Below are 15,711 nucleotides of genomic sequence, written 5' to 3'. Positions count from 1 at the left end.
CTACTATAAAGAAACTTTAGTATTTTCTAGTGCGCATACTTTTCATTTATCTAACACTAAGTAATAACTCCAAACATACCTCCTCCTTCTCATATTCTGCACTAAATTTTATTTATTTTTTGGCATGCTCTTATTTAACTGATACCTTATAATAAATGACTTCAAAATCCTTTACCACTTTTATTTTCCTGCCATTTTGCTCACACACAACAAAATGTTTCAACATTGCCTAGCAAGCTTTTCCTTCCAATACTTTACATTAAAAGAATTAGTAATCATTCTAGTATCATTCTTTTCCATGTATCAAACACTAACAAACTTTTTTAAGGAATTCATAGAACACAACATATGAGTGTACTCTTATGAGTTTTGTCTTTTAAGATTCCTCCCATATACTTTTGAAGCAAATTATTATTAATACATAGTAAGTTTAGAGAAAGAAAGTAAGTTACCTGATTTTTAAGTCTCTTCAGGTAATTAAGAATACTGTAACTAAGACAGTTTTCCATGTTTTCTGGAACCAAGCTAGGGGCTCCCATTCGTTGCAATGCCCTCTTTAGTGGCTAAGAATAATTTAACCAATAAACACAGATTTGTTTATTAAAAACACAAAAACATATTAGAAAACACCAGCAAATGTAATCAACTGACTGCAATAAATATATTAAATAAACCAATTTATTAAGTTTCTAATATTGCAAAGCAAAAAGTTTATTCTTAAAACATGCACTGGACCTGTTCCTTAATTTCAAAATGCAGAATGCTGAAATGGTTTGATATTTTAAAGCAATTTATGAACCTTTTGCAAAGCAATATATAGAAAAAACAAAGGAAAAAAAGAACAGTAAAGTGCAATAAAAACTAATAATGAAACAAAAGAACTGCAAATATTAATTACTTAAAATAAATGATAAGAAACATTAGCATAGTCCCAATAAGCAGAGAAACATAACTTACAGCTGCATAATAAAGTGGCATGTCTTTTAAATAGCTTTCAAAATTCTGTTTCCATTCCTTAGGAGCCTTACATCTGTGAACCTTGAAAAATTCATCTAAGAAATTAGAAAAAAAAAATTTTAGCTTAACATTTCAACATTTAGTCTTGCAAATCAAATAATATAATTAAAAAAATGAAATAACTAAGGAAGATCTTTAAATCCAAATTCAGCATTTCTTTCAAATAATTTTAATACAAGCTTATGGAAAACAAACATTTAACTTGGAAATGCAGACATTAACTCTATCACCCACAAGACTTTTATTAGAAAACATACCTGTAGAAAGGAAGTCAATAGCAGTTATTGCATGTAATTCATTAATCAAAATACATAATTTCACATTATGCATATTCATGGTTCTTAACAAAAACAAACCGTTAAGAAAGAAAATTTGATTTACCAATAAAAAAAAATTATGGTGATAATTACCAATAATATACCACACACACACACAGAGAAATATGACAGTCACAGGTAAAGTACTTATAGAACTGGAAAGAAAATAACATATTACATAAACTATTAGATCACCAATATAACTAATCTGCAGATTAAACTGACCAATTTTTTTTTTACAAAAAGCAGTATCTACTAATCACTTTCCTTTTGTATATTAAATTTCACAAAAACTCAATATTTTTACTGTGAAATTTTTTTACACTAAATAATACGATTTTCTAAGTGCAAAGCATAATGTAATGAAATACCAATTTCATGGTTTGGTTGACACACACACACACACACACACACACACACACACACACACACACACACACACACACATGCACTATCAAATTATTATAAAGAATGTTTGAGAAAATTCCTGAAATATAAAGTAATATTGCAATAAATGTTACTTCTTACCTAACAATGGGAGAAGAGTGGGATAGTTATATGGCAGAACAAAGAGATTGACACATGTCAATGTGGTACTGGCTTTTAGATAACCAAAAGTGTGACCAAGCTCACTGCTTTTGTGACTGCCACTTACATACACCTGAAAAGGACCAGAATCAGAAGTCAATATAAAACAGGCTAGGATAACTTTATTACCAGTAATTCACATTTTTAGTGGTTCATACATATAATCTAAATTTCAACTATGAGAGGTAATTTAAACTGAAAACTTAGAATTAACTAAAGTTAATACATCTGTAACATAACCATACTTACTAACAACTAAGCTAAAACACGTTTAATATTTTGAATTCGGCAGGTTAAAATACAAAAACGTTCCAGTTCAATGAAATTACATTAATGTTTATCTTTCGAAAATAAATTTTAAAAATTACATTTAAGTATATTTAATGTGTATCATATATACATTTATTTTTTGTATTGTATGAAGACTTTGTACAAAATTATTTATACAAAATAGGAACAAAAGGCACTCATTATTTGAATACTTTCTTACACATAAAACAATACGGTGAACTAAAATATTCAGTTTAACATTTGGCAATAACTGTCATATTTATATATAAATGTTTATATTTAGCCCACTTTTTAATAATGATAAGCACTGCTAACCTGCCATGCAACAGTTGGTTGTTTTCTGGAGAGTATGAACTGAGTTAAAGGACTAGGTTCAAGTTCATATTTATCAAATGGAAGGTTGTCAATGACCATTGGTTCTGAATTTGTACATGTAAATTTGAAGACTGGATGAGCTGTCCTTGGAGGCTGAAGGAAACAATTATAAAAATCAATGCTGCATTAATGATCGTATTGTTTCTTGTGTGTGAAACTAATGTTTAATATAAGCATTCAAACAGTGATATAATTGGTTATCAGGGCGTAACTCTTATTTTAAAACAATTTTCCAGGACATTCCATCCACTTAAATGTTATAATCTTGCATCCTCTCCCTTATGTCTACCCCATCTTCATATTGCTTCATTTTTAAAATTATATTTAACTTAAAACATTTCAATTAAGTTAGTTGCTCAATAAAGTAGTTTAAGGTTATTAAATCAGATAAGGCATTTCATAAAGTCACAGTTTTCCATGATATTTCAAGGCCTGGAAGTTATAATTTTCTTGTACTGAAAAGGTATTTCCAACAGGTACTTAATTCCTTTCACAAAATTAGCTATTGTTCACTGCTGCTATCTGTATGCAATTTTGTTTTTCACATGCCACAAGTTTGGGTTTAACTGTGTTATGCATGCAAATCATCATGTGACATTCCTTCACCAATGGCAGTGTGAGACACCCTCCTGATGCATGTGAATCTCTATTTGATTCTACTCAACTATCACTAAGTTTGGGTAGAATGTGGAAGCACCAGTTTTCAGTGGGAAGAAAGGGTGGAAAGTGTAAGTAGAGATAAGTGCCTATTGGAAAATTGTAACTGCCAGTACAGTACATTAAATAGATGGAGAGACCAGTGCGAGAGAAAGAAAGAAACATTTGAAGAACACAATAAAAGAGCAGATCCTCACAGTAGGGGGATCATATTTGGAACACTGCACCAATTCTGTACCAGGTATCTCCAGTATGAAAAAGAGGTGTCACAAACATGAGCAGAAACTGGGGAAACATCCAAAAGGGAAAGAACAATAGTTGGAAAGGGATCCAAACTGCACACACCATTAGAATCTCAATCCAATATTGTCCCTTAATGTGGGTGAGAGTAAAAGGATATGCTTTTAGGTGTAGAGTGAGTGTAGCATGATGAATCATACATGGCTAATCAAATGCATCTAAAATCCAGCTGCCAGGAACCAACATTCACACAGGGAGGATGATCATATTTCCAGTAAATCAACTACAATATAAAACCCAGCAACTGACAACTGAAATATATGTGGGAGTAGAAAAGAGGATCATATGGCTTTTACCTCAAGTTCAGTTGATTGGAGATTTTCAGGGAATGAAACAGCAGAAAAAGAACCAACAATGAGAAGCCATGAATGCAATTAAGACAGCTTAGAGCAGGTATGGGACCTATAACACCAACCAGATCCAACTGGGATTAAAGAGAGGAGATGGAAGGAAATTAAAAGCAAAAAAAATGAAGAACCTGCCCCATAAACCATCAAAGTAGAGGATAGGGAAAAAAAAAATTGATCAAGGACAAAAAGGACAGATTGAGCTGAAGCAGATAAGAAAAAAAAAATTGTATCAGCCAAAAAGGATCATTCAGAAAAACCTGGCACAGAGTAGCAAGGATTAATGAAATCACTTAAGAAAGATGGTGAAAGGGATGAGAAAAAAAATGGTATTTTCAGGTCTCAGTCTGGTCTGAATGTATTGACAGCCAAGAAAAGCAAATGAGGAACTGAAAACAGACATAAAGAACTGAAACAAGCTCAAAGAGCAAGGCACAAAATTAGTACCCAATCCCCATAGTGAACAAACTTAAGACAGTATCATGAAGGAGAAAAATAGGAACTTGGACATAAGGTAGCAAAATGTGAACTGTTGGTATCCTCAGTTCCAGAGAAAAATCCCACCATAGTAAGACCAAAGACAATATAAAGATAATAGAAAGAACCAGCAAGTGACTAAGGTTGAACAAATCAATCACAGAACTCTAATCTGTATTGAAAATACACAAATAATGAAAGATTCTGAGATTCATGACAGTTAAATGAAGGAAATATGCAGAATGTTGGAACATGAAAGCAGAATGTGATGCCCAAAGAAATAAACGAGCAATCAAAAAAAGAAAAAGAAAAAGTTAAATGTAGCAATTCAGATAACTCATGTGATGCTAAAGTGACAATTGTAACACCCCATGGTTATAGACACAGGAAACATGTGAAAAAACATATACACTTGTATACAAAAATCCTATACAATTAAGCAAAAAAAACAAAAAAAATGTTTGTTTTCATACTAGATGGGGTTACTGTGTGAATTTAATCAAACAAAACATTTCAAGGTTTTGATAAAAGAGAATGAAATGGTTAGTACATTTAAACAGTTGCCACAAACTAAAAATAACAGCAATAGATAAAGAAATTGAATATTCAACAAAACTGTGTACAATCTTTAAACAATTTTATATATTTCTATTTAAGTCATTTTTGGAGTGGGAACAGGTTAGAAATCCAGCAAATATATATTTTTAAAATTCCTAACCAAAGCTGGACTGTTGAGATCTGGCCAAAATGACTCTGGAATTGGCCAATGACCAACTGAGTAGCCTTTCTGTGCAGAACGCTGGACATAAATCAGTTTATGGCAACTTTGCCAGGCTGTACTTGTAATGGAATGAAGTGTTTGTTGTCCAAACCCATTCTGTCCTACAGCTGGTACCCTATGGTTTGGTGATTCATTTACTTGCTTATCTTCTGTTGTTTCTGAAATGATAATTCAAGAGTTAAATTTAGACTTCAAAATAAATAATGTTAACATTAAAATAAACTACCAATGTGATACACACATCAGATATAAAACATACTTTTATATTCATACATATGTATATAAATTGGAAGAATAAAAACAAACAAACTGGTCATTCAGTAAAAAATGTAAATCATATTCTTTATTCTAAAAGTTTGGGTTAATTATTTTTCTCTGAATATGCTTCTTTACTGAAAATAATTTTAAAACAAAAATATTTTCTGATGACATTCTACTATCCTTCAAGTGCAACAGTGCAAAGAAAATAAAGGATATTTTATACCAAGAAGTAACTAATGTAATGTATTTCATAGACATGCCATTAGTATTGACATTCTCCATGACTGAAAATGTATTTGCACAAGATACTCACCTCTTAATATAGAACAGCTTGATCTTTCATGCAACTGCCTAAAAGATTTGTGAGCCAACCCTCACCTAAGAATCATGTAATATGAAATGTAATGGTGCACGATGACATCATCGTGCAATAATAATCCTCCACCAATGGGTGAGCAGTGTAACCTCCTTGCACAATAACTCCCCCCAAAATACTCACATTCAAAGTAACTTTTTTATTAGATAAGACAAAAAATAAAGTGCACCGGAAGTAGTGAGGACAAGCAACAAGTTGTGCAAAAGTTAATACCTATCAGAAATGCATTTTCATGGAAGGAAAACATTGACTTCTGAGCTGATATCTCACCTCTTGACACAGAATAGCTAAAATCCCTCAATGAAATAGCAGAGGGGCCAGTGTAAACAAAAATGAACTCTCTTCCATTTAACCTAGACTATAACAGCCAATGTAGGGACTCCACAGGGCACACTCATGGCAAACTGCATCTTGGGTGGCCCAGGGCATACTCTTCACCCAGAAATAATAGGAGGGGGTGGGAACAAAAGAGTCCCAGTGGTTGCAGGGATGGGCAGATTTTTTTGCATGGCTAACCAAGCACCTACAACACAAATGGTCAGTGAGCCAAGAAAGGTAGTGTGGATAGGGCACAATCAGACCATACTGTGTATGTCTTACATCCTGCTGTAGGAGGAGAGCACAATAGCTATTTGAGGGTTGACCCAATCTACAAAGAGGGTGCTACAACCATTACCCTACTTCCCATCATATTGTGCTGTACATAATCAGCAAAGAACTCTTCAAGGTTCACCACCCCAGAAGCTAAGAACTAGTACACAACAAGAATCTCCTGTACTCCAACTGAAGAATGGAAAGGGGTAGGATTGATATTAGGAAGATCTGGAGAAGCACCCAGATCCCCATAGGATACTTGCCAGAAAGGTTTTCCACTAAATACAGTTTTGAAAAGCCAGAAAATGAGCAAAAAAGTGGGCAGTCACTTCCTTGATTGCAGATTTTCCACAACAGTCTATGAAATGATACAGCCTGGATTGGGCTGTTCAGTAAGTTTAATAACACCATGAAGAGATCTCTAGTGGACTTATGAATTACTCTATACCAACAATGAGCACTGACAGAGCTAGGGTGGATAGGTTGAATGCTTTCCATTACTTCTGTCTCAATGCAGATTTTAGAAGACAAATATACTCCAAGAGGTTACATCAACCACTTAGTGGGATCCTATAAGAGGAGGGTGATGGAAAAAAATGTTATTGACCTTTCTGAAGACAGTGTGTAGATTAAAGAATAGTGACCAGATACAGTTGAAGTCCTGCAAGATATGAAACAACCAGACTTACAAAAATAATGAAGGATGAATTTATGCAGATTCATTAACATGCCAACATGAAAGATCATGTTCATAGGTTAGCAAAAATGAGACAGTCAACAAATGTGATATGAGGAAGTGTGAAAATGCCTGCAAGCATTAATACTGACAGAAGAACACACCAATTGGAAGAGCTGGTAAATCAGTCCAGAAAGAGTAGGAGGCAATGAGTCCCTAGACAAAGATGGAACTGAAGGCAGTAAAGAAAGAAAAAATGAAAGGAACCCTGAAAAATAGATGCTTATACCAAACAACTCTACACTACCTGAACAAGACACACACAAAAATAACAGAGTCTGAACAAGCATGGAAAGAATAATAACCTTTCTGAGCAGCTGCAGTCTCAGGAAGAAGAGTCTAGTATGGGTAGAAGAGTAAATAAGCAAGATGAAAGAGTGTGTGAGAAGTATTGATAGCAATTGAAAGTAACCTCAGCAACAGGAAGGAAGGATATCTTCAGAGAAAGATGGTATAAAGAATGGGAAGTTAACAGCTCAAACTGAGCATCTAAATCCATATCAAGGTCCAACTCAGACATGGGAGTCAGATAAGGGACAAGTGAAGAAGCAAGGATTTGAATAAAGTGGAGAGTTTAAGAAAAATACACCCAGCAGTAAAGGGAAAGGCAAAATATAGTTGACAAAGGTGCTCAATAACCAGCTAAAGTGGAAACCAACAATCCATGATCAAATAATTATGTACAAAAGGCAGAGAAGTGAGGCACAGTACAAGAGCCCAGAAGAAGGGAGTGATAGATGATCCAACATAAAAACCTTGCCACTTTCATTAATAGATGGACACAAAGTTTAAGGATGACAGGAGTGGAATAAAAAAGAAATGATCATAATGTCTGGCCCAACAGGAAATGGATTGGAATATACCACATATGAAGATGAAAGGATGACATATCTTGGTACAAAAGAGGTATGTGAGGTTTAAGCATGAGAAAGGGGAAATGGGGCAAAAAAGAGGGATATGGATGCCAGTTGACAAAACTGGGGAAATCAGGGCTGTGTAAGCCAAATAAGTACAACCAGAACTTAAAAAGGAGTATGATGATCAAGGTGATAGCACAAGGGAAGAGACAAAGAGGAAGATAGGCACAAAGAAAAAGGGCTAAAAGATGAGAAAATTGGACCATAAGAATGGAAGTTTGGTAGTGAGAGGAGTGGGCAAAGGCATTAATGAGGTATGCCCAACTCAGAGCAAACCCAATGAAAGTCTTGAGGGCAGAGAGACCATTACATGGGTAAGATTTAGCCCAACTGAGAGAAGTAATCTACCACCAAGTTCAGATCTCCCAGCACATGTCAAGCTATGAGATGTACACTGTGTGAATAAGCCCAAATTGCAAAAGAGTTCATAAGAAAAGGGAGGAAATGGGAACTTGTCCATGAAACTGCAAGAAGTTGGAGTATGCTGATGTACATTCAATAGTCCTTTAGAGTCCACATACCTGAAGTCATGTCACTATTTAGAGATGAACCCCTGTTTTAGAGAAGCATCTGTGAAAAGATGCAAATCCAATCTGAGCTGCATACTGTGGTATTGCCACAGTCAAGCCACCAAGGCAAGTTCTTGATGAGAACTAGTAACTACACTATCAAGGGCAATGGATCCCAAGAAATATTCCACTGGAGGAGGTGCATGCAATCATGGCCTACAGGATTGGCATTTTTAGCAAAGTTAGAGTCCTCAAAAGCAAAAGAACTATGCTCACATAGGGCATAAATAATAAGTGTAAATCTTGGTACTAAGACATTTCATAGCTTACAGATAAAGAATGTTAAATCAGACCAAGAAGAGTTGAAGAACATGCCCAGGTGTATCAAATATTGGGTAGGTGAGAAAAGACTTGGAATGCTTGACTATTCATCCCAGCAGAGTAGTATTTTGCAGAAGAATGAAAGTATGAGTAAAGGAGTTCCCATGAAAAAGGGTGAGAAGCTATTCTGTGTGTAAAAGTGAGGCTTTGTCTTGAAATTCAAACATTTTCTTTAAGAATTATCACTGACAAAATGAAAATACAAGATATTAGAAGACTGCTTTTTATTTCAGCAATAAATTATTTTTCACACACAAAAACCTAATGCAATGTGAGTCAAAATTGCATCATGCAACAACTTTGTTGAATTATTATAAAAATGTAAATATAACATGTTACAGGAACAAAGCACAGCCAATTGAGCTTGAGCATCTTTTAATGTTTAAAGTAAAGTATAACCAAGTAAGCAAAACTTCATGTTAGATGAACTTCAAACAAATACAAACATTCAACTGGTGCTTGTAAAAAGTTTCTAAACAACCAATGAATAATGTATTACATAATAAATTCATTATTATAGAAACTTGTATTATAAATATTTAGCCATTTACTGTTAACGTAATTCATGTATGGGTTGTTTGAAAACACTAATAACTTAGTTGTATTGATAATTTTTTTGTACACTTGTACAATAATCAATTAAGATAACAGAATGGTCTAACAGCATTCTCACACTTTCATAAGAATTTTTAGAAGTTTCTAGGAAAACAATACAATATTTCCCATAAATTCTGTGATAAAACTGTTTTCAGCACTACAAATTAAAGAATCAAATTGTATGAAATATTGTAGAATTTACAGCTTTACTGTGGAGATGAAAAATGTCTTTTATAACGTTCTCAAAAGGTTAATAAAAATTATGTGAACTCTAATTCCAAAACACAATTGGAATATTTCACTGGAATGAATCCAGATGTATTTTTATACTAGAAATCTCAATTTATTCTAAATATTCTTTTCATACAAACTAATAATTACAACATTATCCATTTTGCAATCTCTGAAGAGATACAAGATAATGTTTTAAAATTAAAATGCCACCTTGATATTAGGCATTGCTGATTTACATACTGGCATCAATAATACTGCAAATAAATAGTTTTTCTTATTAAATTTTGGCTGCTGTAAATAAAGTTCAGATGATGAAACTAATAATGAAGTAAAAAAAACAAAAAATTTACATAAGCAGAAAATAAAATATAGTCTTCAAATAATATTCTTACACTTCTAATATGAAAACTGTAAGAAAATTTAAAATTTATGCAGTTTATGTGACTTTTTATCACTATTAGAATTAAAGAGATTCTCCTTTCCCAGGAAATGACAGTGAGCAATGCATATCATATTTGTCTTCTAGACAGAGAGAAACTGATGTCAAAGAAAAAATAAAAAACATATTTTTCATAATTCTTTATTCAACAATCAATTTACCAACAATAGTAGCAGCTTTTTTTTTAGCAACAGAACTATCAACATGAAAAAATAATGTTTCTAAATTGTTTTGCCTTTAAAATAACTTCCATTTTAAGCACAACAAAATAGTGGTAGGCCATTATTATATTTGTATTTACTTCAGTGAACCTATCATACAAACTTAGATTTATAAAATGCATATTAAATAAGCAGTTAGCTAAACAATTCAGTTAATGTAGATTTGTAGTACTGAGTTTCACTTATTCTATATTTCTACATCACCTTTACTATATACTGAACTATCAACCAGATATTAAACTTCAGAATAAAACTTTGTGGTAGAATTAGTATTACTAAACAGTATACAACTTCTAGTCCAAAACTGACTTGGATAACATATGAAAAAAATATGACATGGGTAACATTACAGAAAGTGGAAGTATGCCTCCTTATTGAAAATTCAGGGTCTATAGATAGTCTTAACACGTGAATAACCAATCAACACTTTATAATGTTCCCCTAGTGGTTTTCTAAGCTATTTTAATCTGTAAAAAGCTACCACATTTTTTCAAACCAAAATTTTCCAGAAGGTAGGCTGTGTCTTTAGTCTGCTTGTAGTTTCATATTTAAAAAAAAAATCTAAATACATCTTAGTTACTGATCTTAATAAATTATAGAGGAACTTCATGGTATCAGTGTAATTATTTATAATTTTTTGGCTATTCAACTGTGTGTGTGTGTGTGTGTGTGTGTGTGTGTGAGTAAAATTGTTTGATATCCTCCACGTGCAAAATTTTAAAAGGCTTAGCAACCTATGTCCAGCAGCAACTAAAGATCAAAGGTCGTAGCTAGAAGAAATAACTGTTTGCTTTACTTCTTTGTTTATTGTTCTATATTTTAAGAAAAATAAATTTAATAATTTATTTCTAAATAGTAATATATATATATATAAAATGTACAATAATTGAAATGTGACTATATATATATACTAGACTGCTAAAAGACAGGGAAGACTAAAGGTGAGTTTTATATTAATGGATATGTAACATGAGTGCACATGCACATCAATGCAAGTTATGTAATGTTAGCTAGGCATGAATGGAAGATCAATCTAATAAAAAATATATATAGTGTTATGAGACTTAGTATACTTATACTAAATATTTGTATTTTCATGTTATAATATGTAATCATTCTAGCATGAAAAAAAAGCATAATTTATATTTCCTAAAATTTTTATGATGGTTATGAGGTTAAGTGACATGGTTAGAGTAGAGAAAATAACAAAATATAAAGTATTATTGAAAACAAATGTTTGAAATGTATTTAGAACATTTTAGAGATTATGCAAATAAAATTTGAGATTCTTGGGATGAAGTTTTTTAATAACATCAAACCACTTTGCACTCAGACTAATCTGACGATATTTTCACAAACAAGTCTTTAGTAAAAAACTTAATTAAAATATCCAATTTTTTATTTATAAAATACTTGTAATTTTTACTAAAATTATCATATTTTGTGAATACATACATGCTATTTCAAAAGTTATAGTGCAAATACTTAATGTGAGTAAATGTGTAGATGAACTTGCAAATATTGTACTGAGCCCATAGTAAAAGGGTTAATTGAAATGTATTAGAATGAAAAAACATTCTATTTTTTCATTAGTAACAGTGTTATTAATTCATACAGGTTTTTGAGCCTTTATAATAACTTAAACTATGAAAGATGAAAATAAGTACTAGAACCAAAGAACATGTTGTTCTAAAGACCTTTAAGACCTTTTATTCTTTTGTTTGTTTTGGAATTTTGCACAAAGCTACTCGAGGGCTATCTGTGCTAGCCGTCCCTAATTTAGCAGTGTAAGACTAGAGGGAAGGCAGCTAGTCATCACCACCCACCGCCAACTCTTGGGCTACTCTTTTACCAACGAATAATGGGATTGACCGTCACATTATAACGCCCCCACGGCTGGGAGGGCGAGCATGTTTGGCTCGACTCGGGCGCAAACCCGCCACCCTCAGATTACGAAGCGCACGCCTTAACGCTGCTAGGCCATGCCAGGCCCCCTTTTATTCTATCTTGCTGATTTTGGCCTAAACTTAAATTTTAATTTTTGTTCTTGTGCAGATAAAACTGTTGAGCACAGGAACTATCAAACAATGCAACTAAGCACAAGTAGTATAAGAAAAGAGGTTGTGCATGTAAAAACATTGAACAACCAAGTACAAGTGAAGACATTATCACCTCAGCAACTGACTGTGTAACCTGGAACTCTTTTGGACATGTCTGACTAAGTTTTTTAAGCACACAAGACCCATCAGAACAATCACAACTATTGTCCTCAATGTCATTTAGATACTCATCTTATTCTCCCACAATTTTGTGAAAATATGCTCACCTTATCCTAAGTTCAAGTAGTTAGTATAACTACACTGGTAGTTATGTACTGAGTGCAATGCACCTAGAACTATAGTCAAAGAGTAATAAAAGGTTGTTCAGCTTAACAAGTTAAAAGTTACTACTCACAAAAATAATCCACAAATTAAAATTTTTGTTTCCAATTATTACAACTATCTATTTTCATGTGAGAATAATCAATTAATGAGCCCAGGGATTAATTGTTGTGTAAAATCCATTAATTTCCCAACTCCAACAGTAAAGACACAAGCCTTAGAATCTTGGTAAACTTTCAACTTAATTAATGTGACACATAACACTGTTTATTTTTTAAATAACTTTCCAACAATTATAAAACATCAAGTAGATGAATATTATGTTTAATGTAACAAAACTATACCATAACACTATAATATAATTTTCAGACTTTGTATTTTAATGGTACAATTAAATTTTTATATGGAGTCTCAAAGTTTACTATAGACCCTCAGTTTTATTTAGTTTAAACTCCTGGAACTTCCACAGGAAAACGTTTTATAGATTCTCATACTAAACTCACACTTGAAAATGCTGGACACTTTATGTTCTTTAAGTAGATGTCAGCTGAAAGTGTTACTTCTTGCAGGGTGAGTACTATCCTATTTTACAGTTTGTTTTCATGATGTGCTTAACAATATTGGCTATTAGATCATAAAGTTTACAATTTATACTCTAAATCTAGTTACACATGCCTGTCTCAAAGATCACATTAGAAAAACACAACTCCAAAATGTATACTTATTAACATGTGGTTAGAAAATATGTATTTTCATCTCAGCTCAAGATGTACGAACAGTACTTTATCACTGAACTGATGATGAATTTAGGTATTTTAATTTAATAATGGCTTCCTACTTTAGTGAAGAATAATTGCTTCAGCAGTTAATTTTCTGCTCACTAAAACTCACATTTTATAATTCAAGCTCATCATGATTATACATTAGCATTATACTTTAATTTTTTAAACAATAGAGTAAATAAATAGTATATATATATAATATTAAGGTTACCATTATTAATGTTTACAAATGGCCTTTGGAAAGTTCAAGACCAGGTAGAGCAACTTGTGGTAATTATTACTGTCCACATGTACAAAATACAACAACATGTTTTGAATCCTTGGTACAAAAGTATGGAGAAGTGCTCTAAAAATACATTAATAAGTATACATGCACTCACACCATTATACAGCTGTACTTGCAGCTGCATTTATTAGACAAAACAATTCAGCACCGGCAAGAACTTTTCAGTGTTGGTTAACAGGCTGTCAAGAACTGTAATATATATTACCTTTCCCTATGAAAATATTCTCAAGTACTTAAAATTAAACCTATTTAAAAAAATATTCCTTTGAGAAATAAGAAAGAGATAACAGTTCACTAATGTTCTACTTACTAGTTAATTTTATCTGACATAAGATATTAATATGGACAGTGTCCAGTGGAACCACATACAAATAGATTTCATTTTTTAAACAAAGCAAATTTTGTCATGTTTTACTGGTTCTTCAAGGAAAAAGGCACAAAATTACTGATTATTTTCTGCACTACTTATCAGAGCACAAAATTAATTGACATAGTTTTTTGGCAAATTATTAACAACAGAAAAGTAAATATGAGTGATGTTTGGTATTAATGGACATTTAAATTTATGAGGTCATGGTGCATATTAATTAAATAAGAAACTGTCTTTGAAAGTAAAATATTAAGAGGCAGAGAAACATTTCTTGGAAGAAAACTATAGACTAAGATGTTACAATTTGTTTGCTAAATTATCACTAAGTATTCAATTTAGTTAAAGTGATGGTAGTTAAGTTCAAATAATGCTATTATATCTGTAATATTTGGCTCAGCTACTAAATAAACTCTCGTTCACTCCCAACATACCAATATTAATAACATTCCACATATAGACAGTGAAGCAAAATCTATGAAAGGTATTCAGCATTTACTTCAGAAATTTGAAGTTGCAGTTTTTATTGTGAAGCAAAATCTATGAAAGGTATTCAGCATTTACTTCAGAAATTTGAAGTTGCAGTTTTTATTGTGTCATTTTCTTTGTTGCCAAAATTTGGTAAGACTGCAGCAACAACAGTGAATGTATATCATGGTTGGCAACAAAAATAAAGCCTAGATGCATACTTTTGGTGAGTGTTTTTCAGGTGGTGGTCATGTGATGTTAATGCCATTTAGGTGGAATGTAAGGGTTTATTTATTTTTGGTCTGATTAAAACCCAGTATTGGTTACAGTTTATCAAGCAAAATGAATAATTTAAAATTCTGTTTGAATATGCTATGACAAAAGTTTAATGGTACATTTTGAGAAAAATTAAGATAAGTGGTCCATAAAAACATATGGATGAGTTCTCATGATCAATGCAAAACATAATTGCCTAACATAAGAAACATTACAAAATTCACCATCAAATAGGTATTATACAGTATATTATTTTTCAGAATTCTGTGATAAAATTTTATTCACAATGACTTTTCTGACATTACATTAACAGTTAGAAAATACTGTTTATTCTATAATTTTTGCATAAAGCTGTACAAGGGCTACCTGCATAAAATGATTACTAATTTTTAACTGACAGATTAAAAGGAAGAAGGCTAACTAACAGTGTCCACTTTCAACTATTGGGTTATTTGACTGTATATTGGGATTTGGCCTTCACAAAAGGTTGAGCATATTTGTTTTAGTAACAGGATGCAAACCATAAATATCGGGATTCACAGAAATGGCCTCCTACCAAACTAGCCACATCCAGTCACTTAAAAAAAACAAAAAAACTGAATATTTCCATATTTGCAATCAAATGGGGAAAGTATTTGAGCAATTCTTCCAAACTCTAAATAAAAAATAAAAACATAACTACTCATACTATCATACATTAAGTATTAAATATGTTTTTCACAGAAAAACACATTAG

General features: G+C 32.2%; 1 protein-coding gene across 2 annotated transcripts in view; it reads right to left on the bottom strand.

The window, feature by feature from the left end:
- Positions 1 to 15,711, bottom strand: part of IntS6 (integrator complex subunit 6) — a 42,998-nt gene that overhangs the window by 7,593 nt on the left and 19,694 nt on the right. For both annotated transcript variants that reach the window (XM_076467419.1, XM_076467420.1), the window contains exons 6-10: positions 5,088 to 5,308; positions 2,529 to 2,681; positions 1,863 to 1,995; positions 958 to 1,052; positions 453 to 563 (exon numbers count right to left, since the gene is read on the bottom strand). In XM_076467419.1, coding sequence (XP_076323534.1) covers positions 453 to 563; positions 958 to 1,052; positions 1,863 to 1,995; positions 2,529 to 2,681; positions 5,088 to 5,308 — 713 coding nt within the window. The remainder of the gene's footprint in view (positions 1 to 452; positions 564 to 957; positions 1,053 to 1,862; positions 1,996 to 2,528; positions 2,682 to 5,087; positions 5,309 to 15,711) is intronic.

The sequence above is a fragment of the Tachypleus tridentatus genome, chromosome 11 (assembly GCF_004210375.1).
Source record: "Tachypleus tridentatus isolate NWPU-2018 chromosome 11, ASM421037v1, whole genome shotgun sequence".
NCBI classification, from domain to species: Eukaryota; Metazoa; Arthropoda; class Merostomata; order Xiphosura; family Limulidae; genus Tachypleus; species Tachypleus tridentatus.
The sequence above is the reverse complement of the archived record's forward strand: the minus strand, read 5'-3'. Positions and strand labels throughout refer to the sequence as shown.